The 24,552-nt window shown below is 30.3% G+C and overlaps 2 protein-coding genes across 2 annotated transcripts; both read left to right on the forward strand.

Moving 5' to 3' along the window:
* Window positions 1–3,634: 3,634 nt before the first annotated feature.
* Window positions 3,635–8,466, forward strand: LOC123301251 (A disintegrin and metalloproteinase with thrombospondin motifs adt-1-like). The gene is made up of 8 exons (XM_044883985.1): window positions 3,635–3,940; window positions 4,012–4,273; window positions 4,362–4,467; window positions 5,473–6,242; window positions 6,301–6,707; window positions 6,773–6,884; window positions 6,958–7,115; window positions 8,056–8,466. The coding sequence occupies exons 1-8, from the start codon at window positions 3,650–3,652 to the stop codon at window positions 8,464–8,466; spliced, it is 2,517 nt and encodes an 838-aa protein (XP_044739920.1). The 5' UTR covers window positions 3,635–3,649.
* Window positions 8,467–15,455: 6,989 nt separating this feature from the next.
* On the forward strand, window positions 15,456–24,394 carry LOC123301252 (UDP-glycosyltransferase UGT5-like). The gene is made up of 5 exons (XM_044883987.1): window positions 15,456–15,664; window positions 17,516–17,944; window positions 22,257–22,467; window positions 22,528–22,973; window positions 24,100–24,394. The coding sequence occupies exons 1-5, from the start codon at window positions 15,456–15,458 to the stop codon at window positions 24,392–24,394; spliced, it is 1,590 nt and encodes a 529-aa protein (XP_044739922.1).
* Window positions 24,395–24,552: the final 158 nt, after the last annotated feature.

Here is a 24,552-nt window from a genome sequence, read left to right on the forward strand (position 1 = left end):
GTAACGGTTCTTTTTCAAATAACAACATACCTACTACCTATATATAACCTTCAAGTGTTAATTTTTGTGTGAAGAACTTGTTAAAGTCAAGCTCGATTTAAATATTTCACCTATTGTTTAAAACATCCGTTAATTGTTAATTGAAAATTTCAATTGAAAGTGAATGATTAATATTTAATTAATTAACCGGCCACCAAATTAATAACTATTATTTTAGATAATGATTTCCGAGACTAAATCTATTTTTATACTTATATATACGAAAAATATCAGAGTAGATTAAGTTTAGTCCCCAGTTTAGAACGCTTAGAAATATTGATGTTACAAACAAAATATTGGAATAGCTGTCCATAAAATCACCTAATTAGTTCATTTCTGACAGTCCGCCCGCCCGTCCGTCATCACGTAAAACTGTTCCTTATAAAAAAATTAACAACTCTTATTTGAAACATTTGTTTTTGAAAGTTGTTTTTTTGGGGAGAATCCAAATTAGGACAAAACTTAGGTTTCCATTTTCTCAAAGACTAAAAAATAGCTTCAAATAGCGAGTCTTTTGAATCAAATTTCATAATTACCCTATTAAGAGGGCAAAAAGGATCAATTTTCGCTTTTATTTTAAAAATTCGCTTCAAAGCAAAGACCTTCCAAAATCCAAAAAAATTTTTTTTTTTTGAATTTATTTATAAAAATAATACAAGCATACCTATATTCAACACTGCTTATATAGGGTATTTCAACAACTATCTCAGTCAATTGTTTATTTTCATTTGTCTAAATCTGAAATTGATATCTTATAATTAAAACTAGAAAAAAATAAAATTATGAGTGACCTTTTTTGATAACCCACTGAAAAATGATGTTTTTCGTTTCACCCGGCCATTCGCTGACCTGATGCCGATATTTTAAAAGAGCACGTTATCCATAATTGTGGAAAACTGTGTTTTGTTATATAAGGTTTTTATTCCAGATCTTCGAAGAGAGGTTTCTGTCATAGAATTCATTTAGCAAACATGGTAGGGATAATAAAATCGTTCTTATTTCTAACTTTCTTACATGATTGTCAATTCGTTATCATTGATATAATTTTTACCTTCTGAGATATAAGTGAGGAAACAAATCATGTAACCTGTCAATCTCTTTATGGCCAATTTACATTTATGTCGTGTCTCGAAAAGAAGGTGTATCTTTAAGCCTGTAGAATGTTATAGAGTTTAAAATGGAATAAAAACTTTTTTTAAACTGTGTGTCCGTGTGTCTTTTTGTGACACACTGTCCTAAAGGGATGGGAATTTTGGTTAATTTGGTTTATTTTAGATATAATTTCCCCCGAAACACCCAAGAGATGCTACGTAGGTTCTCTTGAAGCATAACTAAGAAAACTATCCATCAAACTGCCTTTCAAACAAACAAACAATCAAAATCGGTTCATCATAGAAGCTACGATACCACAAACGAATCGATCAGACCTGATTTTATGTCCGGATTCTTTAAATTTTTATTTTGTTATTATAGAGATTTAAAAATTCACTATTTTGTCAAGATGCGGTGGTATATTTACTCATAATTTTGTCCCATAACTTTTCAGCCCATAAAAGTCGAGTATTCAAAACTAATACAAGTTTTTTTTTTACAGATTATGCAATTGTTTATCCAATTTATACAAAACATCGAAGAAAACGTTCCACTGCCACAGAGAACGAATCAAATATTTTTAATTTATTTTTAAATCAAATTAATTCAACATCATCACAACTGCTGTTTAATAACAGTCTATTAAATTTAACATTAAAACCAATCAATATTAATAGACTAATTGATTTGGATAATTTTTTTATAATATCCCGTTGGAAAAATCATTCGATTATTCTACCCGAAGATTTGATTGATGCCAAAAATCAATGTTATTTTCAAAGTACAAATGCTGCTTTGTCTATGTGCAATGGTATTGTAAGTATATATGGACTTTTCATTATTTTGGTCAACAGCTCAGGGTTCAGGATGTCGTTCAGAATCGAATGAAACGATTTGATGGGAAAATATTATACTTAAGCAGGTATTCTGGTCTAGAAGTCTAAATTACATTCTTCAAACTACGATTATAAAAAAATGAAAAACATTTTTGTAGCCAATTTTTCACATGATATTTATTGACATTTTAAAAATATAAAACACAATTTGTAAAAAAAAATAAATAAAAATTCTTCGAAAAACAGGCCGGTGAAGTGGGGGCTACAAAAAAACAAAGCACTCTGGTTGACTCGATTACAGCCCTTGTAGTGAAATCCGAAACAAAAAAAATTTTTAAAATTCTTTATTAGTAAAGTTTTTGATATCGCCTGGACTTCCGAAAAAAAAAAAAAATTCATAAAATGGGGTCGAATTGAAAAAAAAAATTTGTTCATCCCCGTCCAGAAAGTGTAAACTTTCGTCCAGCTGTGCTGTTCTCCATCGGGTGAAAATAGTATACACACCACGGGAGCAAGTATAGAATGTCTCAGATCTCATGTTTGTCGCCTCGAGCATGAGATCTGAGACTTTCTTTACTTTTGCTCCCTGAATGTGTAATATACTATTTTTTACCCCTTTTTTTACCTTTTTCAATTTTTTAAAAGTACTAAAAAATTTAAACTTTTTAAAATATAGGTTCAGACGATAGAGAGATTTACAAAGAAAAGTAGAACTTGAGACATTATGTCAACCACCTCAAAAATGTAAGAGTAACTCGGATAATAATATTACTAACTTTGGATTAATCGGCGATCCCAGATCCATATATTGGACCTTCTTCTACTTCATATGTAGTGTCTTACAAAGTTATTTCTGCTAACCGAGCTGTTGTGCCTACTTTGGAAGCAGCTGAAACTCGCAGTAAATTCGAACTTCGTTTCAAGATAATCCGCTGTATCTCCGAAAATAATTCGAATTTTGAAAAATCCGTTTAAGGACCTATTCTTAAGGGTCTTATCTTTAAAAATATGCACATGAAAAAATCGATTTCTTCATATTTCTAGACCAGAATACTGCTTTAAAAAATTATTAGTTTTATCAGTAAATGAACTTCATTTTCGGTATTTTTGACCACTAATCACATGAGAAGTGATTTTTATCCTTATTAATGATAAAATTTACCCATAGCAACTTAATGTAATAAAGTGTAGTACAACAAAGTCGAAATCAAACGCCAATTGAAATATGTATTGCCCCAGTTTGAGAAAATATATCTCCTGCATCTCTCACCGGAACACTATACTTCAATATACTATATATGCTATACACTATACCATGCTCTAGTATGTGAACTCTTACTTCCTTCGTCGAAAAAACTTCAAGATCCTCAAAAAACATTAAGAATAAACTATAAATAAATTTTTCCAACCAAAAAGTACGAAAATCTTATTCAAATTTTTGTAGTTTTTGTGTCCTACTAATCGAAGGCAGTGAATTCCATCCAAATTGATTCAAAAACATTTTCCAGACATTTTTCCATAGTTAACCATTTAGTGATTTTTGAGAGATCTTCCCAAATCTTTTTTAAGTATACATAATATAGTGTATCGTTTTTTAGCGTGGGATAATTGGATCAAATAACAATGATGACACATATTACGTCATACATCCATTACCTCAACGATTTCGTAAAACATCAACTATGGATCTAACAGAAATTCCTCATATCATAACACGACGTAATTCAACATTTCATGATAACATGTTTTATCCAATACATCAGCAAAAATTATGGAAAAAACATAAACGAAAAAAATACGAATCAAAAAAATATCGTCAACGTAGAGCAATTATGAATTTAGCACCAGGTGTTCCAGTTCACGTTGAAACTGCAATATTTGTAGATCATGATTTGTATCAACATATGAAAGCAAATTATCCTACTGATACTGAACGGGAATTGATACGATTTGTATTGGCGATGATAAATGCGGTAAATACATTTTTTCCGAAAAATTGTCGAATGTAAAAGTGATATTCTCATTTTCTACAATCTATTGTTAGGTCCAGTTATTATATCATGACGAATCATTGGGCCGTCCTGTAAACTTCTTACTAAAACGTTTAGAAATATTACATGAAGAACCTAATGGCTTGCAACGCCCTCATGATATTGATCGATTTTTAAGCAGTTTTTGTTTATGGCAGCAATCCTTAAATCCACCACAAGATTCTGATCCAACACACTGGGATCATGCACTAATTTTAACTGGATTAGATTTGTATGTGGTCAGTAAACATGGAAAAATAAGTACACAAGTTGTGGGTAAGTTAAATTTCTCAAAGAATAAATAAATAAATAAAATAAAACTTAAATGACTTAGCAGGAGTTTAAATATTATTATTATTTTCAGGTTTAGCACCAGTAGCTGGTATGTGTACAACTACAAGCAGTTGTACTGTAAATGAAGGTCGCCATTTTGAAAGTGTTTATGTCGTTGCACATGAAATCGGCCACAAGTAAATATAGAAATTAATTTAAAATTCGTATTTCTCTTAAACGTACAACTATGTATTTTTAGTAAAATTTTGAGCTCTGCTACGCCAGCGACGCAAAGTACGGAAATTGCATTTAAAAAATGTCAAAATTACTCAAGGTCAAACTTTTGTTGCTAGCATTATGAATGTTAAGGAAACACTATATTAGGTGCTTAGTAAGTGCTAAACGGTCAGGATCGTTAAATGGTCTAGTTAAGAAACGAAAGCCTCAATTTAGCAAAACAACGTATTTAAAAATCAGGTCTCTCTAAAACTAAGACGAATTAATCAGATATAAACGTAGCCTGGAAATTAAGTGTTAATTAGGTGCTTGCAAGAAATTAAGATGAAAACAATAATAAATAAGCGGAAAAAAATTCGGGATACCTGATTTGAGAGAAAAAATAAACAATATACAATAAAGTCTTAAAATGCTCGTAAACTATACCATAAACAATCAAAATAAAGTGCTAATTAAGTACTTTATGAAAAACTACCGAACGGTTTTCTTTATTTTCTGTATTGTTTTAATTACTAGTTGGTTGGATCAAGTTTCTCGACTATAATGAAGTTGAATGGGTTCTCAATTTTTCAGCCTTTGCGTTCAAAAATCGGACGCTTTTGGCAAATTTCATGATCCTGATCGCGTAGTACTTAATAAGCACCTAATTGTGATTCCTTAACATTCATTATTTTATTGTTATTTTCATTGCGTTGCTAGCATCACATAATACCAACATCGTAACTTTGAGTATTAAGTTGCGGTGTATGTTACAGAGCACTTAATTTCTGACTTTGGTACTTAATTAACACCTAAAAGGTACCCAATTTCGGCATTTTTATAATAAACCTAAAATTTTGGACAAATTTTGTAGTATTGCTAGAAACAAATTCATTAAATACCAAATTTTCTGCATAGTTCTGCGTTTATGAAGTTTCAATTTTACTTGTCATTGTAGAATGCATTTAATCCTTTATTTTATTTAGTTTAGGAATGAGACATGACGGACCTCATGCTGAAAACGACTGTGATCCAAGCAGTTTTATAATGTCCCCAACATTAGGGAGTGGGAAAATAACTTGGTCTCCATGCAGTAGAAAATATTTACAAACATTTTTAGAAACATCACAATCTCGCTGTTTATTAGACCATGGGAGCACAGCAGGCCAATTAGATCACACTGCCGAAGGCACACTTCCTGGGGAACGATTCGATGCAGATCAACAATGCATGTTAAAATATGGACGTGGTAGTCGGCACTCGCGACAACAACCTCTAGATGATATTTGTCGAGATTTGCACTGCCAACGCGACCGATATACTTGGACATCACACCCTGCTTTAGAAGGAACTTCGTGTAGTCCAAATATGTGGTGTCGAAGTGGCCGATGCGTTGGAAAAGGAAGTGCAAAATTACGTATTTACACAAAAGGTGGTGTACCAATTCATGGTGGTTGGACTCCGTGGACTGTTATTAGCGATTGTGCATCAGGATGTTTGTACGGAGAGGAAGGGCGATTACGTGCTGGAAGTACTGGAATCATTTTATCGGTACGGGAATGTTCTAATCCTATACCAGAAAATGGCGGACGGAATTGTGATGGCTTCGAAAGGAAATATCAAGCGTGTAATGCCATGCAATGTTTAAATGTTCCACGTATGACTATCACAGAATTTGCTGACCAAATATGTGGCCGTGCACGGGAAGTTGACAGTGATCTATTAGGAACTGGATTGCAACGAATAAGTTCTGATTGTAATACTAACTCAAATTCAACTATTTAGATTATGCGTGACTTTAATTTTTGTTACAGCTGAAGAAGCTTGCATGGTTTGGTGCAACAAAAGAGGAGGTGGGTCAAAAACACGTGGGTGGACGTTTCCAGATGGCACTGTTTGCCATTTAAATCGACAACGGCGTTTCGGAAAACCTTCGTATTGTATTAATGGGCGTTGCGAGGAATTTGTCTGTGATCAACAGTACAATAAAGCAATGTTTTTAAATTTACCAGAGCTTTGTGTGGACAATTCAATGGGAGGGACTGTAAATACTGTAGGCAAATGGAAAAATAACCCAAGGCGTCGTGACAGTGATAATCAATGGGCTATTGCTAGTGGTTGTCACAGTAATTGTATGTCACCCGGTACAGGAATACGTTTAGTGATTATTAAACGAAAACCAACGAAGTCGAGTATTCAACTATGCCAGCCTGATAAATTGGTAAGTTACTCAAACTTCAAGACTTAAATTTTGAACTATATATTTAACTGTTTTGAAATTTTTAGAGTTGTGGACGCTTAAAAACCCCATTACAATATGCAACCAATGTTTGTACCAAATATAAGGAACGTGTCCGTCGTTTATCAGGCCTTGGGATGCAAATTTCACCAGCATTAGGTAATAAAAAAATTTTTATAAAGAAATTCGTTACAAAAATTTAATTTTTTTTTTTTTAAATAAAATAATGTAGAAGATCCAGATCGACCTTGTCGTGTCGCATGCCAAGATGAAAATGTTTCTCATCGATTTTATTTAGTCAATGGAGAAGAAGGATGGTTCCCATTTGGTACGGATTGTAGCCGAGGATCTCGTGATAAAAAATCATATTGTATCAGTGGCAAATGTTTGGTAATAATTTTTCATATTAAAAAATATAATAACTCTGTTAAATACAAATCTTGAAAATTGACTTATTATTTTTCGGTGGAATAGAGAGCTAAAAATTATAGAGCTTGCTTGTATAGTATAAATCCAATGAAAATAAAATATTGCTTTCTCTTTCCATTTCTTCCACCATATTATGGATGCACCATTTGCTTTTAATAAAAATTACAGTAAAAATACTTTTTCACTTAAAGTGGAAAAGAACTTAACTTGGAGAAGCTTTACTTTGCTGCGAAAATTGACGTTTGAGTGTTTCTAAACAAGAATAAATTGAAAAAATGCGGTCCTCATTTTTTGGAAACTTAAATCACCTCAAGTTCCTGTTGTATTAAAGGAGGTGGCTTATTTGTAATAATAACAATCAAAGAAAGTGAGATAATATGATAATTAAATGCGACGATAAAGACAGCAAACTGTTTTTGTTTTATTTCATATAAACTACCACAATAAATTATTTTACTGTTTTTTTGGTAGTAAATTTGCGTTTAAGTCACTCCTCCTTCTATATCTAAATGATCTGTACTAATACTAATTTACGATGTACCTCCTTTATCTAAATGCTCTGTAATTGGATAACTTTATTGATTTTTTGTTTAATTGATTTGTTTAATTACTTCGAAAGTACGCATCAGATCGAAATTTGGTAAATAGCTTTTGCGTTCGTCTTATTTAGCTTAATCGAGTAGTATACTAGGTACTATGAATTGAAGAACAACCCGTATATGTAAATTGTAAAAGCTTGGTGCACTCAAATTAAAATTTTCAAGATCTTGAGTGTCTTGTAAGATAAAAAATTTGTTTTTACTTAAAAATGCAATATTTTTATTACGTTTTCAAAAATAATTTTTGTTTAAACTTTTCGTCTCGAAAATTAAAAAATTAATTTTTTAAATCTTGTTTATAGGAATTTGGATCAGATGGAACTCCATTAACTGAAAGTGAATTTACATTACCATTATTATCACGTTCGAAACGTAGTATTGAACGTCGTAACGGAACAAAGGTTACAGCAACACTAGATCAACATGAATTAGATAAAATTATCTCACAGTTAAATCTAACCTATAAAGATATGGTTTACACAGATTATCCAGTAAATTACAGCGATAAAAAGAGTTCGGATATACAAATTGATTTAACACATCCAATAATACATCATATGGTGCCAACGACTTCCATGTATAGTAATAATATGACATCATTTGATAGTGATTACAACTTTGGTAGCAGTAATAGCGATTCAATTGAGTCTTCAATGATTGGGCATGATAATTATAATCGTGATTATTATAATGAAGTTTATGGTATTAAATAATGTAGAATACTTGTCGAACTTACTTTACTATTAACCGAAGAAGAGTTCATGCTAAGTATTCATACCTTCGTCAGCAAATAGTCTCAAAAGTTCAATACATTGGGAAAATCATTAATGACGTCAAGCAGGTAAAATGACAGTCATAATTATTCAAAAGCAGTGGTCTTTGCAATGACTAGACCACTAAAAGAATTATTTTTTATTACACAGTTCATTCATACATTTGAAAAATACCTACAGTTGTTAATTACTATGGTTTGTTAATATACAGCAATTTTTCCAACACTTGCTTGAGTCCAGTATAAATCTGTTTTCGTAGTTTTATTTTAAGCCAATGACGACTCAAAAAATTTTAAAATGAGTCTTTACATTAGTTTTTATAGTATGTATATATGAAAAATATCTAGGTATACTGAGTTTAGTCTCAAGTTTTTAAAAATATTGAAGCTACGATCAAAATTTTGGTATAGATGTTTATAAAATCACCTATAGAGTCCTTTTCCGGTTGTCTGTCTGTCTGTAAAAAAGATAAATCAAAAACGAAAATATATCAAGCTGAAAATTTAATAGTGTACTAAGGACGTAAAAAGGCTTGTTGAATTCGTAAATGAGCAGCATAGATCAAGGTTTTGGGTTCGTAGAACTCATCTTGTAGAGATTGAACAAACGTTTAAATGTAGAAAATGTTCCTTATAAAAAATTAAACAACTTTTGTTTGAAACAATTTACGCGACTGTTTACCCGTGAGGACGCAAATTAGGTTAGAACATTATATAGTATGCATTTTGTGGGAATATCAGTTATGTATTTATGACACCACAGTCGTGTTATGTATACACGACTGTGGATATCTAAGAGTGCCTATCTTTCTTTACTTACATGACGTACAAAAACAAACGATTGCGTAATCAACACTGCCTATAAATGGTATTTCAACAATTAACTCAGTTAATTGTTAAAAAAATCGAATAATTCTTAGAATAATCTCATTCTTAAACTGATGATCTCATACATCTAATAGAGGAGTTAAACAAACCACTCATTATGATAGGAATTTATATTTTTATATTCCATTCACCATTCAGTGTTTAGTAGAGGTCAGAAGCTAAGATTACAATCATGAAACTGTAGCGTAAAAATTCAAATTGGATAAACAATTCAAAAACTCTTCAAAAAAGATTTTTTTTTTAAATCTTTTTATTTTACTGCCTTAATTTATTTTACTTGTAAATGAAATCAAAAATCTGTCACAAATCAAAAGAATTATGCCTGATTTTTTCACGTCTAGATAAAGTTAAATTTAAATGTAAATGTGGAAAAATCAGCTATATAACGTGTTTGAGAGTAGCAAAAGGAATATTATTGAATATCTAAGCAAACTCTAGGTCTAGACAAACATTGAATATTAAAAAGCGTCTGATGTGGACTCAGTTTTTTAGATTTAATTTAAATGTAACAAAAAAGTATTATAAACTGCCAATGAAAAGTTGGTATTGCCGTTTTTAGTCAATTTATGTAAGTATTTACACTATTTGTTTTATATTTATGTACTCTAGCATAGGCTTTGTCATATTATATTCTTTAGTTCATTTAAAATAGGAAAGCGACTGGTTTGAATTATTTTATTTTCAATTAAAAAAGTTCTAGAGAAGCCATTATATAAAAATTTAGAAAAATCAATTTTTTTTAAAATCTTCATGAAATTGCTTCTTAGTATCATAGAAATTCGAAGAAATTAAAAGTAGAAAAAATTTATAGTCATATACGTGAAACGATACCTGTGTATGATTCGAACCAGTTTCTATGCAAAACGGCGCTTTGTGGAAAAAACTTTAAATAATTGCAGGGGTTGAAAGTATTGGAGTTTTCAAAATGTGAGTATTGTTTTCTTTCGTAAGTCTAAATGAGAAAGAAAGTTCCCTTAAACGTTAAAGAATCTTCTACCTTTTTTATGATATCCTTTTGCTGTAGTTACACAAAGGGTTTAATAAAGGTTCTTAACAGTTAAATAGATTGATCGAGAGTACAATAATTTGACCCAATTTCTTTCCTATTTTTAAAAGGGGCCTTACATAAATTACGTCACATGTTAAAGGCAAAGGGAATCAACGAAAAGGATATGTAGTGTGACAAGGGCACATGTCAAAATCTAAAATATTAAAACGCGAAATTTCACGACTTTATATTAATTTTGAAACTGCTGTTTTAATTTAATTATTTTTAAATATAAAATTGTAAAATATGTGATATCACACGGGGAAGTCAAAAAATCATAAAATTTGTGTGACATAATTTGTGGATGTTCTCAAAGAAAATGAAATAAATAATATTTTCAATAAGACAAAGATGGAGTTTTGAGCACGTTGAGCTTTTGAAAGAAGTCAAAAATTATTGACACTTATTTTCGAAGCCCACGCATACTCGATTTGAAATAATATAATAAATTTTTTAATAAAATAAAATATAAAAAAAACTGTGATAATTTTTAATTTATAATGTATTTTGAATAAAAATAATATTAAAATTAAAAGTATTCTTTTAAATATTATGATTTTTAATTATTTGAAATAGAATCCTAAAAACAACTTTTTATTCGAAAAATCGAATGGGTTTGGTAAAAGCTGACCGATGTTTGTTGGCCTGAATTAATGTATCTGTAATAACAAAAGTTGATCCTCCAATAAGTAAAATAAAATAAAATAAGAAAGGGAAAACCTTTATTAATTTTATATACATGAAAAAGTTTACGATTCGATTTACACCTAGGCATATAACTATCACGAGTATGACAGAGTACATGCGTTAAGTAATGCATCTAAGTAAGAGGTATTATAAATGTTATATGAAATATCAAAAGTGACTTGTATCGTGGCTTCGCTGTCTTTTAAGCTATACAACAGTTCTTCTGTTGTGTGCCTGCAGATAGTTGGGGTAATACATGTATATAATACCTTTCACTTAGATGTATTGCTTAACGCATGTATTCTGTCATACTCGTGATATTTATATGCCTAGATGTAAATCGAACTAGTGGTATACCTATAATAAAAAGCAGGATGTTGTTATACGGACTCTATCGTGTGTTTAGTGTAAGTCTCACGTTAACATAATTTGGAGTAGAGGATTAGCGTGAACCATTATCTAAATTTTTTAGCTTTTCTCAGATTTTGTGAGGATCAGTGAATGAACGTAATCGTAGGGTTAATCAAAAAGTCAAAAAAACCCGCATACCCGTGCTATCTCGACACCATAAAAACTAAAAGGCATGGCCATCCCATGGACCAGTAAAGGAATGCAATGACAGAAAAAAACTATTAATAATTCCTCAAAATATTTAGATTTTATTCTGTTCACGCTAATTTAACGTGAGACTCACACTAAACACACGATAGTATCCGTATATCCTTACCATAAAAAAATGAATAGAAATGTAGATGTTGTATTTATTTTTTCTAACAATGAATCTAACATAATTATAACACTTAAAAAGCGGTCTAGGTGCGACCCGAAAGGTCCACACGACAAACTTCCCAGTGGAAAAGATAAGAAAATATAATATGTTTTAGTATTTATAATTTTTGTTTGTAAAAATTTTATTTTTCATTTTTCCGTGGACTCCCAGCCCCCTTTCCCCCTGCATCCCCCAGGGGTTTCGCCCCTTGCCACCCAAGCGGGGACTTCGTCCTCTGCACTCCCCATGATGTTAAGACTATATAAATGATAAGTGATAATAGTGACAATTATACAATTTTTCATTCGGTAAAATAAACGGCTTGACCGATTTTGCTCAAAACCTTATCAGGTCTAAGTTACATAATTATGCGTTAAATGAAACTGGTCCCATGTCAATATCATCATTTGTTTTCGAGATATGCGAGACGAAACTTGAATCCGAACATACATACATGCATACATACATACATACATATATAAACGTATAGATATGTCTAAATTTTCTATTTCCAAAATGGGACCCATCACAATAACTATCCCACTGGGAAGTTAAAAAGTTAATTAATTTACTTTCCTCAACATTTACTAAATCACAGCAGAAATAGTGAACTATTCCTAGTAAAAGTGTGTTTACACATTTCCAATCAACTGTTACTGATATTTTAGTAAGAGTTACTCTACCTAATAGGAGAAGTCAACTCTTACTAACACTCGACTTATCCTGTAACCTACTTACCTAATTATTCGATATTTTTAAAAATTTTTGCAATTTTATGTTTGTGATAATGATTGTTTATATAATTTTAATTGGCATGCATATTAATTAGAAGAAAATTTGTTTAATTTTAATTGTTTTAAATAGTAATAAAGAGGGAAATGTTTGATAAGAAGAAAATATGTTACTTCTATATGAGAGTTATCACGAGACCAATTGGGAATTAAAAATTTATACAAATTTTCATTTTTAATGGTGTATGCTGTTAAAAAAGTACCTAATCGTTTTTTAATTTGCTTTGAACCACATTTTATCCATTATATCGAAAAAAATTATTTAAAAATTTTTAAATTATTTAATAAAATTTTTTTAAAAAACATAAAAAAGGTAGGTATTTATTTATTTTATTAAACAACCGCAATATTTATGTATGAGGTTTACGTACAAACCGATCTAAAACACCCTGAGTTTGAACAAAAATGCGGAATTAAGCAAGATGATCCACTTAGATCGGATATCTTCAACTTTGCACTGAAAGTGCAATTGGGAGGAAAAAGTGATTAAAATAAACGAAGAGATTTTTAGGAGTCCCTGATTCACGGATGGCTTAATAATCTTTGCATATAATGTTAACACGCAAGATAGAATGAACGAGCTAAAGGAAGAAATTACAAAGGCTGTGAGAAAATCTCAGCAAGAGTTTAATTATTACAAATGGTAACAAAGTCGAGATATCCATAGACAACCAACAATTCTGTATATTTAGAAGAAACAGTGTATTTGGGTCAAATAATCTAGTTCAAAGGCCAAACGAACAAAAAAAATTGAACGTGGATGCATAGCTGCAATTAAATCTAAAATTTTTGGTGTTGCAATAACACCAGTCTTACTATATTAATGCCCAAATTGAGCAATGCCACAAAAAATAGGGCCAAGCTTAAAACGCAATAAATAACAATGGAGCAACATATGTTCAAAATTCGTATTAGAGATTGCATTCAAATTAAGGAAATACGAAAAAGATCAAAAATGCAATGCCTGTTGCTTTTATACATCTAAGAAAACAAAATGGAATTGGTATCCGATGGAAGGCAAAAGAAACTTAGGAAGAAAATTTAAAAGGTGTTGTAATTTCTTTTAAAATACTCGGACAACTTTGGGATGAGATTGACAACGGGTAAAAATGCTTAGAAAGAACTTGTTGTCTGTATTACAAGAATATCTTCGGGGAATGCCGTATACCCAGAAAAGGGTGCAGGCTCTTATTATTATTTTTTTAATTTTTAATACGAGTTCATTGACCGTCATTTAAATGTAGTTGTCATTTTTTTCTTTTTTGAGAATGTTGTTTATGATATGCTGAAAATATTGGTCTTTGAAATAATTCGTAATCTAAAATAATTTTTTAATTTTTAATTAAAATAACTTCACTTGTATTCGAACCAAGTTTCATATCAAAAGTGCTCATGAGGCACAATCAAGCACAACGAAATTTTAATTGAAACGCATTGAGTGCTCAGACAATTTTTAATAACAACATCTGTAAAAAAAAAAACTCTTTTCTGAAGATCGCTCGGATCATATGGTATAATTTAATTTGGAATAATTTCTGCTGAATAATTGATAAAAAAGCAGATTATTTACATTTTAATGAATTGTTTCATTTTTTTTGCGGCCTTTGTTCCATTATACTTCAGATCTGAGGCACATTGAAATAAAATTTTCGTATATTAAAGATAGATTCTAAAAGTTTTAGGAAATTCACTTGTTTTAACAAATTAATACATAGAAGTAGGTACGATTATTTCGCTACAAAATTTTATATTTATTAGCGAATTTCTGAAGGGAATGGAGCTATTGATTTTGTACTGATGATGGAATTTTGAAAAAATTTCTTCAAATGTTCATCGATCCTACCTAATAGATGCCAAAAATGACAGTGTCTCAGATATCAGGTTTAAAGAAACACCTATCTCATTTACAGATGGTTCCATTAATAGAGGTCATGTATCTTTACCCCCTCTGCGGTCGCAATTTCAGTTCGATTTGAATAAAATTTGGTATCAAGTTTGTAACGCTTAAAAATAATGATGCTAGGAAAAAAATTTTGTCATAGGTGTTCATAAAATCACTTAATTAGTCCATTTCCGGTTGTCCGTCCGTCCGTCCGTCTGTGAACACGATAACTCAAAAACGAAAAAAGATATCGAGCTGAAATTTTTACAGCGTACTCAGGACGTAAAAAGTGAGGTCAAGTTCGTAAATGAGCATAATAGGTCAATTGGGTCTTGGGTCCGTAGGACCTATCTTGTAAACCGTTCCTTATCAAAAAATGTTCCTTATCAAAAATTAAACAATTTGTTTGAAATATTTTTTCGTAAACTTCACTGTTTACCCGTGATGGCGCCAATTAGGCGGAAATTTTATAATATGTACTATACTTGATTATCAGTTATGTATGTGTCACATGTTTGTATGTGTAATGTGATAAAGAAATCAACACTGACTATGCATGGTATATCAACAATTAACTCAGTCAATTGTTTGTTTTCACTTGTGATTTTTAGTTTTCGAAATAAAAATTCTTGAAAAATTAAAAATATAATATTTGATTTTAAGAAAAATGTGTTACATTTTCAATCTCTGAGAGGATTCGCTTAGCTAACGCAGCTCCTGACCTACGAATTTTTTTTTATCAACGATGAATTTCTAATTAAATTGTCTTTAATTAGAAAATAATCGAAATACCTCTCTTGTCATATGGCTCTTTAAAAGTCACACATTGCAATGCATAATATTAGAATTTATTTAGCAGCACAAAATGAAGCTTAAATTTCATTGTTTTTATTTTTATACCATTTTATTCCTGTTTTCGGTTAATTATTGTTATTCCGCACGTATTCTAGGTGTTTTTTCACATCCAGGACGTAGCCATTTTAATATATTTCATGCGATAATGAAAGAATTAACTTATCGTGGACATTCAGTGGATGTGATTGGACATTTTCCATTAAATACGACTATTGAAAGGTACGTTTTTTTTTTCATCTTTTTGCGAATAATTAACTGGAATCTGAGAGGTCTGTATTTTGCTTTACAGAAAAATTAAAAATGAGAGCAAATTATTATACCATGTGTATATGTAATACATATCAAGGTATACTAACTTTAGTCTCAAGTTTGTAACGCTTAAAAATATTGATGCTACTAACAAAATTTTGGTATAGGAGTTCATAAAATCACCTAATTAGTCCATTTCCGGTTGCGCGTCCGTCTATGAACACGATAGCTCAAAAACGAAAAAAGATACAACCTGGAATTTTTACAGCGTACTCAGGACATAAAAAGTGAGGTTGAGTTTGTAAATGAACAATATAGGTCAAATGGGTCTTGGGTCCGTAGGACCCATCTTGTAAACCGTTATAGATAGAACAAAATTTTAAATGTAAAAACTATTCCTTATAGAAAATTACGACAACTTTTGTTTGAAATTTTTTTTCGTAAACAACACTGTCTATACATGGTATTTCAATAATTAACTCAGTCAATTGTTTGATTTCACTTGTTTTTAACTATCTTTGTGTTATTTATGTGAGAAATGTTCGAGAAGATGCGAAAATCGTCTATACTTATATGTTAAAAATTTTGAGAGATCAGCATTTCGATTAATTTTATTATTAGCTAGCCATCACCCTTTTTTTTAAAATTTTTTTTTCAGTTTCAGAACCGCTTAAATATGACATAAGTTTATTGTATTACCAGTAAATGAGTAAATATTTATGACAATTTTTTGAAAAAATTTAATTTAGAGAATTTATCGTATTTTGAAGTTAAGTGAACCTTATATGGTTCCAGTACATTATAATGGAATAAAAAGCATGAAAAACAAATGATCCAATTCCAAAATTGCTCCGACATAAAAGCTTTTCGTATAGCATTAAAAGTGATATCATTGCTAGCTTAAATGAACTCGATTTTTGTATTTACTTGAAAATTATCCTATAAATGTATTATTGAATTTTAAAACCCTTAAGAAAATTGCAAGAAATTGGGAAAATTTTTTGTCTCCGTTTTGAATAAAAATTATTTTATGAAATAATTTTGATTCAAAAATTACATAAATCTGGTCCCTTTAGCGTACATATTACTACTACCTTAAAGGTTAAATTGTTAATTTTTGTGTTTGTTGGATCAAAATTATTCGATATACGCACTTTCATCGAATTTCGCTTTATTGGGTTCAAAAAATTGACATTTGAAGATTGACATGGCAGGGATATACAAAAATTGGAGCAAAATGGTTTCAGGCAAGATCGGGAATAATAATTTGAAAAAGTCAAATCAATTGACGAAATTAGGCCCTCACATTTTGCATACTCAATACTTCCATCGCCTGCACTAAAACGCATTTTTTTCAATTTAAAAATCAAAAGGTTTTTGATTCGTTATAATAAAAACTAGACAATAAACGATTTTTTATTTGAAGCTACGTTTTAAAAACCAAAAACCAATCGTTTTTTTGAACAAGGGTAAATTTACTCCAAAAAATGGTGGTTTTTTTTTTTTTTAATTTTAAGAAAACCATAATTGTAAATCAGAAAATTATTTAATTTGGAGAATCTTCTACCTGTTTTATGGAACCCTTTTATTGTAGTTACAAAAATGGTGTTCATTTTGCCATCGGATTCCGCAGCAAAACTCGGATTCCGTGAATTAAACTAGCAATTTCTTAGATATCGACAGAAAACGTAAATTATGTCTATAACAACCTATTTTAGTCGCAAAATCAACTATAGATTTTCTGAACACTCTCCGGATTATTTAGAATAGCTTGTACCTATATGAAATATAAAAATCTTTATACGTATTATTCTGTTTCAGATATAAAGATTTCAGCCTAAATGGAACAATACCCATATTATCCTTCAATGTCGTTACAATAATGAATTTATTTTCCAATATACATTATGGTATGGGTTATTTATTTAGACAAATTGGTCAAAATCTTTGTAATAAATTACTATTGGAGTCAGATGTTATTGAGAACTTATTAAATACTCAAGACCGCTATGATTTAATGATTACCCATATTATGTCAGGTGATTGTTTACTCATTTTGGCTCATGTATTAAAAATACCTGCAGTAATTGGTGTTATAACTTCACCAACACTTGCATGGTCAGCAGATCGCTTTGGATATCCAAATACACCATCATATATACCAGATATATTATTGACGTATAATGGTCAAAGAATGTCTTTTGTGGAACGATTGTGGAATACTTTTTATTATTTTCATCATAAATTTAAGTTAGTTTTTTTAAAAATATTTTTTTAAACCATGTCACAACTTCAAAAGTATCGGAACAGTATTGATTTTATTCTCAAATGCAAAGACATGAAGACTTGTACCCTCATTTGTTCTTTTTAAAATCTATAGGTACCTGTGCGATCACTTCTTGAGTAGACCAATTCGGAATAAATCGGAATCGGAATAAATGGGAACAAGTCGAAATCAATGTTTTTTCTTTTAACTTTATTCTCCTTCATATTGATTAATAATTTTGAAAAAATTTCAATATACAGTCAAGCCTGGGTAAGTGCGAACTGGATAAGTGAGATAACTCTATAAGTGAGAGGAATAGCCAGGACCCGTCATTTTAAGCTCCCAATACCTTTATTAGCGAGAAAGAGAAACCTCTGTAAGAGGAAGTCGTTTTTCCCTCACGGACCTCCGTAAGTGAGACTGCTACTTATCTATACCTCTAAAAGCGACAGTCGAGCTTTATTTATTTATATTATTTAGGAGGTTATTCAGGAGTACATTCGTACTTGCTGTGACTTGTTATTGCTGCGTACCTCTATAAGAGAGAAACGCTATCCATGTACCTGCATTAGCGCGAAACTCGGGTTAGTGAGAAACCTCTAAAAGAATGAGAGATGAGTGCTCCCTTGAACTCTCACTTATCTAGGTTTGATTTTATTATTGAATCGAAAATTCAATTTCTAGCACTGAAAATCCGTTCAAATAAATGTATATCATTTTTTGGTCCAAATTAAATTAAAAGATGATTCTCTTAAGAATATCGTAACATTTCGAGCAAAAAAAATTTCTATAATTTTCACAAAAACTTCATAAATATATCAAATATGGCATGGCAATAAACCATAATTTGAAATGAAAATTTAAAATTTAAAATATACCCATTTTTCGATAATTTTATCCCAATATACGAGCCTTGTGAAAATAGGAGTACCAAAAGCGAAATTTCATAAAATACTGATTGGATTCGTTTGTCTATCATTCTTCCAACCAAAATTTTCGTTTGTCAAGTCTCTAATTGAAAATTATGAACACATTCACAATTAAAAATTATGACACTAGAACCCCCAAATTCAAATTTGCATAAAATGCATATGTCATTGGTTTGACAACGATTTGTTCACGTTTGTACATCCAAAATATGATTTATAATCCAAGGGTAGGCAAACGAAAGTTTTGGTTGGACAAATCGTTGCTTAATGAATGGCATGGTTTCGACTGCGCGATGTGCTGAGTCCAAATAAACTATTCGATATTGCCGATGATAATCTATGGATAATTAATTTATTCAAAACACTTAGCACCGCCTTATAACAAAAGTCTGATGATATAGTCCGCGGGACAGCACCCTTATTGTTAAATATACGCAATTAATATTATTTTTTTCCACTTTATACTCATTCATACTGATTAATAACTTCGAAAAGATTTCGCTAATTGTAAAAAACTTCATAAATATTTCAAAAATGGTAATTAACTATATTGCATAAATTTTTTAATAGAAAAGTACCTATAATTTAAAATATTTACATATTCAAAAATTTTTGTAACATTTTTAACCCATTATGTGTGTCATTTTAAAACTAATAATTAAAATTCAAGGGCACACTTGCAGTGCCCTTTTCTATCAAATCATGTCATTTTTATTACCTTTTAATTAGGTACTAAAGTTTTACTTATTAGTAAACATTCAGTGTGATTCAGATATTATATTAGCACTTCCCTAATTACTCTTATAGAATAAATGGAAATAAACGAAATTAATATTAGCTTTTCCCACTTTATTCTCATTCATACCGATTAATAATTTCAAAAAGATTTCAATAGGGTAATTAATCGAAAATTCAGTTTCTAAAACTGAAAATGAGTTGAAATGAGTATTTCTCTCTTTTTTGGTTCAAGTTAAATTAAAAGATAATACTAAAGCTGATGGTAAACAACTTCATAAAAAGTTCAAATATAGTAGGTAATCAATTATAATTCGTAATTTTTTTAATGGAAAAGTAAAATTTAAAATATTTCCATATACAAAAACTTTGTAATATTTTTATGTCAATTGTATATGTCATTTTGATAAAAAAAACTTTTAACAAAAAGAAAACCGACTTCAAAAGAACAATTTTTCCAAAACAAATTAAAATGCACTAAAAAGTAAACAAATAATGATAATATAATGGAGTTAAAATTATTGTTATTTTTGGAGTCGGTGTCAGCCAAGCTAATGTAGCAAACTGTTCTCTCAGAGTTGTTTCCTTGGCTGCCACCGACTCCAAAAATAACAATAATTTTAACTCCATTATATTATCATTATTTGTTTACTTTTTAGTGCATTTTAATTTGTTTTGGAAAAATTGTTCTTTTGAAGTCGGTTTTCTTTTTGTTAAAAGTTTTTTTTATTTTGTGATTTTTAGTGAATCTGAAGTACACTAACTAATTTTTCACTAAAAAAAGAATCATCGAAGTGATATTGAGTTATTCGTCCTCTTGTCGTGCATACTTAATGCAAATTTAAGACTTTTATGATTTTCTCATGGATGCCTTTGTTAGAACTAGACCAAAATGATATGGGACCAAACGAGAAGCACCAGCTTTCAAACAGATAAAGAATCATCAAAATCGGTTCACCCAGTCAAAAGTTCTGCGGTAACAAACATAAAAAAAAAAAAAAAAATACAGTCGAATTGATAACCTCCTCCGTTTTTGTTTGAAGTCGGTTAAAAACTAATTAAAATTCAAGGAACACTTTACATCAGACGTGGGCAAATGTGACTCAGAGAAGTCCCTCGGACTCCTCACTTAAAATACAAGTAAGACAGTGACAACTTAACCAGCAACAACCTAAAATACGAATAAGACAGAGAAACAACATTTTTTTATCTACCTATCTCATTACAATTAGAGAAACTGAGATAGGTAGAAGATTCGTATACCCGTCTCGTTTCCTCCTATATGAGCAATGCGGTCTTAGATAAAGGGACATACAATAAAGTTTATGACACACAATTAAATTAGGACAATGGTGACTTCGACTTAAAATAGCTCGCCCATGCCTGCTTTAAATCGTTGAAGTGTCCTTTTTTTATAAAATTACGCCACTTTTATTATTATCTTTTATTGCTAAAGTTTTAATATAGTAGATTACCTAATAGTCGGATAGAGTTTGCATATCAGAACTTAAACTTGTTTGGACACGGCTCCATTAGTCATAAGAAACCAATCAAAAACATTGTCAAAAAATGTGATTTAAAAAGACGAATCATATGAGTTTTTGTAAGCTCCGATTGGTTTTTGGCCATTTTTTTGAAGTTCATAGCTTGCATTCTAATAAAGACTTCAAATAGCCAGAATATAGGTTTTATAGCCCCCAATATGCGCAGCACCAAACGCAAAAAATACGCAAAATACCAAAATATACGCTAATAAGAATATCAATTATAAACTTTTTGAGAAATGTTGAAAAAAAAAACACAAAAAAGGCCCTGAAAAACGGCCATAAAAAGTTGTGAGCATACGTAGGATAATTTTATAAAATGCGTTAAACTATGGCTTGCCTAAGTGAGTGGAACTTAAGAAGAAATTGATACTATTTATGTAAGTTGTATAGTAACTCTTGAAGAAGAAAAGGCTTTTTGTAAAATTATCCTACGTGTGCTAATAACTTTTTATGGTCATTTTTCGGAACCTTTTTTTTTTTAGTTTTTTCAACGTTTCTAAAAAAGTTTACTACTGATCTTGGACGCTATAAAAATTCTGGCCAAATTTATGGATTAGATCGCCAGTTATTAATTCTTGAGAAAACGACACAAAAACTACTGAACTGTTCAGAACTTACAAAAGCTAATTTGAGTCGGCTTCTTAAAGCACATTTTTTACACAAGATCACATTTTTTCGTCAGATGCATAGTTTTTTTTTCTCCAAAATATTTTTGTGGCAGGTTTCTTGACAACGAAATCACGTTCCAATGGGATAACACGTTATGACCTATCAATTAAACAATAAATTCGAGTTTACAATTTCGCTGATTTAAACCTCTCTTTGAGCTAATTCTACCCGAATATAGTTTTACGTCTGTCTCGTTTTTGATACTGTGATGTACTAGATCCATTGGAAAATTTTCGATTCAGTACTAACTTGTTTATTTGAAGTTTGTGCAACGTGCGGTTTCCAAATAAAATATTCAATATTGTGGATGATAAACTACGGATAAATATTTTTACATAAAACTCTTAAATAGCGCCGCCTTAATTCAAAAGTCTAAATACGTAATATACGAATTAATATTATTGTTATAATTTCAGCTATGACTTTTCTGCAAATAACCATGCTCAAAAATTATTTAATCAAAAATTTGGCGCTAATGCTCCATCAATATACGATTTACAGAATAACATGAGCTTACTCTTAGTGAATGGACATTTTAGCTTAAATGGTGCTCGACCAACGCCACCCAATGTAATTGAAGTTGGTGGTATACATTTAAAATCACCCCAAAATTACAACTTACCTAATGTAAGTATCGAAGTCCGGTTACATTTTTTTGTACCATATAATAATCCAATTTTTTAACAGAGTTTAGAAAAGGTATTGAACGAATCCAAAAATGATATTATTTATTTTTGTTTGGGCTCATTGATTCGTGCTGAGACCTTCGAATTGGATAAACAACGTGCTTTAATGGAAACATTTCGTCAATTACCATACACAGTTATTTGGAAAGGTGATCGGAATTTATTCAACGTTTCTATTCCGGATAATATAATTTTCATGGCATGGACACCACAACAAGAATTGTTGTGTCATCCAAATGTAAAATTATTTATAACCCATGGGGGAGCGTTAGGGACCCAAGAAGCAATATATTGTGGTGTTCCAATGATTGCAATTCCATTGTTTTATGACCAACCTTCAAATGCTTTTACGTACCAACGTTTGGGTATTGCTCAAGTTATTCGATATCATGAAATTTCTACATCGAAACTTTTGAGTACAATTCAAACAGTTATAAATAACTCTAGGTAAGATTTTTACAAAGATTAAAATTTTTCTCTCTTAAAGACCTGACTTTTCATTTAATTAGAAATTTGTTTAGAACTTTTTTATCCAGAAGGGCTCGACCATTCAATTGAACTTGATTTTCACACGAAACAAGAGAAAATAAAATCCAATTGATGTTCGAACCTTTTTGGATCTGATATTAAATTTTTTATTTCCTCGGGTCGAGTCCAAGAAGTCCAAGAAGTCGTAATTTTCCAAGAAGAAATGATCTGGAACGTCTTATAAATATTCGATATACGAACTAAATAATATATACTTCTCCTGCAGCACTAAATACTTCATCGTCAATCGATTGAGACAAAAAAAAAATAACGCAAAAAACTAGGGGATTTATGAATGATAAGTTTGCACCATTGATTTTTATTCTGATCATTTATAAATTTCAATAGGGGACCCCCAGAAAAGAAATGATAATAATTGATAAATATCAATTTATACACGATTAATGAAAACAGTCCAGAATTTGCGTACATTTTCCAATTTAAAATTTACTTTTACTTTTTCCAAAGTAAAGAAGAATTTTATTTTTGTTTTTATGGTAAAAGGTTGATGAAGTGTTTTCATAGATTTCTTTAAAACTAGTCGGCGGAAATTTAAAAAAAACTTTATTTGAATTAAAGTTAAAACGTTAATAAATTATTGATAAACAAAAGAAACCCTTCTGTCCGATTAATTAAGGATGCATAAGCACGGATGGTGAGTTATGTTATACCTTGACAATTTATGACGAAAAGTAAGATTTAATTTTCAAAATATCGAAAGTTGAAAATTTTCTTTTATTATTTAGCTTTGGATATTTTGAAAACCAAGGATGATATCGAAAAATTATATTCTTATTTCTCATCTACATTCATAAAGTTATAACAAAATTCATAATCAAAATTGAAAATAAGGTACCAATAATTTCAACCCTAAATTTAAAATTGCCTTAGATCTATTACTACCTTATAAAGGACCCACTTAGGCAGCGGGAGTTTTGTTTCGTGAATCAAAATAAACACTGGTGGCTAGGCCATTGGATACTAAATGTATTAAGAAACTGAAATGAAAAATGAAATTTAAATTTAAAAATATTGTTTTTTGTAGTTTTAAAGAAAACGTGAAACTTGTATCACAGTTATTTCAAGATCGTCCACAATCCGCTATGGATACAGCAATTTATTGGATTGAATATGTAATTCGTTACAAAGGTGCAAAGCATTTACAACCCCAAAGTGTAGAATTAGCATGGTATCAATTTTATTTAATTGATGTGGCTTTGGTCGTAATTGGAGCATCTATTTTGATTTGTTACATAATGTTTTTAGCGATGAAATATATTATTTTTGCGATCATTACCAAACGATTTTCTAGACGATGTATTAAAGTTAAAACTGGATGAAAAATTCATCTAGCAAAAGTTTTTGTCTACATATTTTATGTTTCATAAGGCAAATCGACAATAAATATGGTAAAATAAAATTGTCAATGAAATAAAAGTTTCTAAGGGTAGTTAGCGATTTATGTTTAGTACACATCCATGAAAAATTTCTTTAAATG

The sequence above is a fragment of the Chrysoperla carnea genome, chromosome 5 (assembly GCF_905475395.1).
Source record: "Chrysoperla carnea chromosome 5, inChrCarn1.1, whole genome shotgun sequence".
NCBI classification, from domain to species: Eukaryota; Metazoa; Arthropoda; class Insecta; order Neuroptera; family Chrysopidae; genus Chrysoperla; species Chrysoperla carnea.

Excerpts from the sequence above, each read along its gene's own strand:
- LOC123301252 (XM_044883987.1), top strand. The coding sequence starts at position 15,456 with ATGAAGCTTAAATTTCATTGTTTTTATTTTTATACCATTTTATTCCTG. Across the intron at positions 15,665-17,515 it reads TTAAATACGACTATTGAAAG|ATATAAAGATTTCAGCCTAA; the intron begins GTACGTTTTTTT and ends ATTCTGTTTCAG. Across the intron at positions 22,974-24,099 it reads ACAGTTATAAATAACTCTAG|TTTTAAAGAAAACGTGAAAC; the intron begins GTAAGATTTTTA and ends TGTTTTTTGTAG.
- LOC123301251 (XM_044883985.1), top strand. The coding sequence starts at position 3,650 with ATGGATCTAACAGAAATTCCTCATATCATAACACGACGTAATTCAACA. Across the intron at positions 4,468-5,472 it reads GCACATGAAATCGGCCACAA|TTTAGGAATGAGACATGACG; the intron begins GTAAATATAGAA and ends TATTTTATTTAG. Across the intron at positions 6,243-6,300 it reads GCAACGAATAAGTTCTGATT|CTGAAGAAGCTTGCATGGTT; the intron begins GTAATACTAACT and ends TTTTTGTTACAG.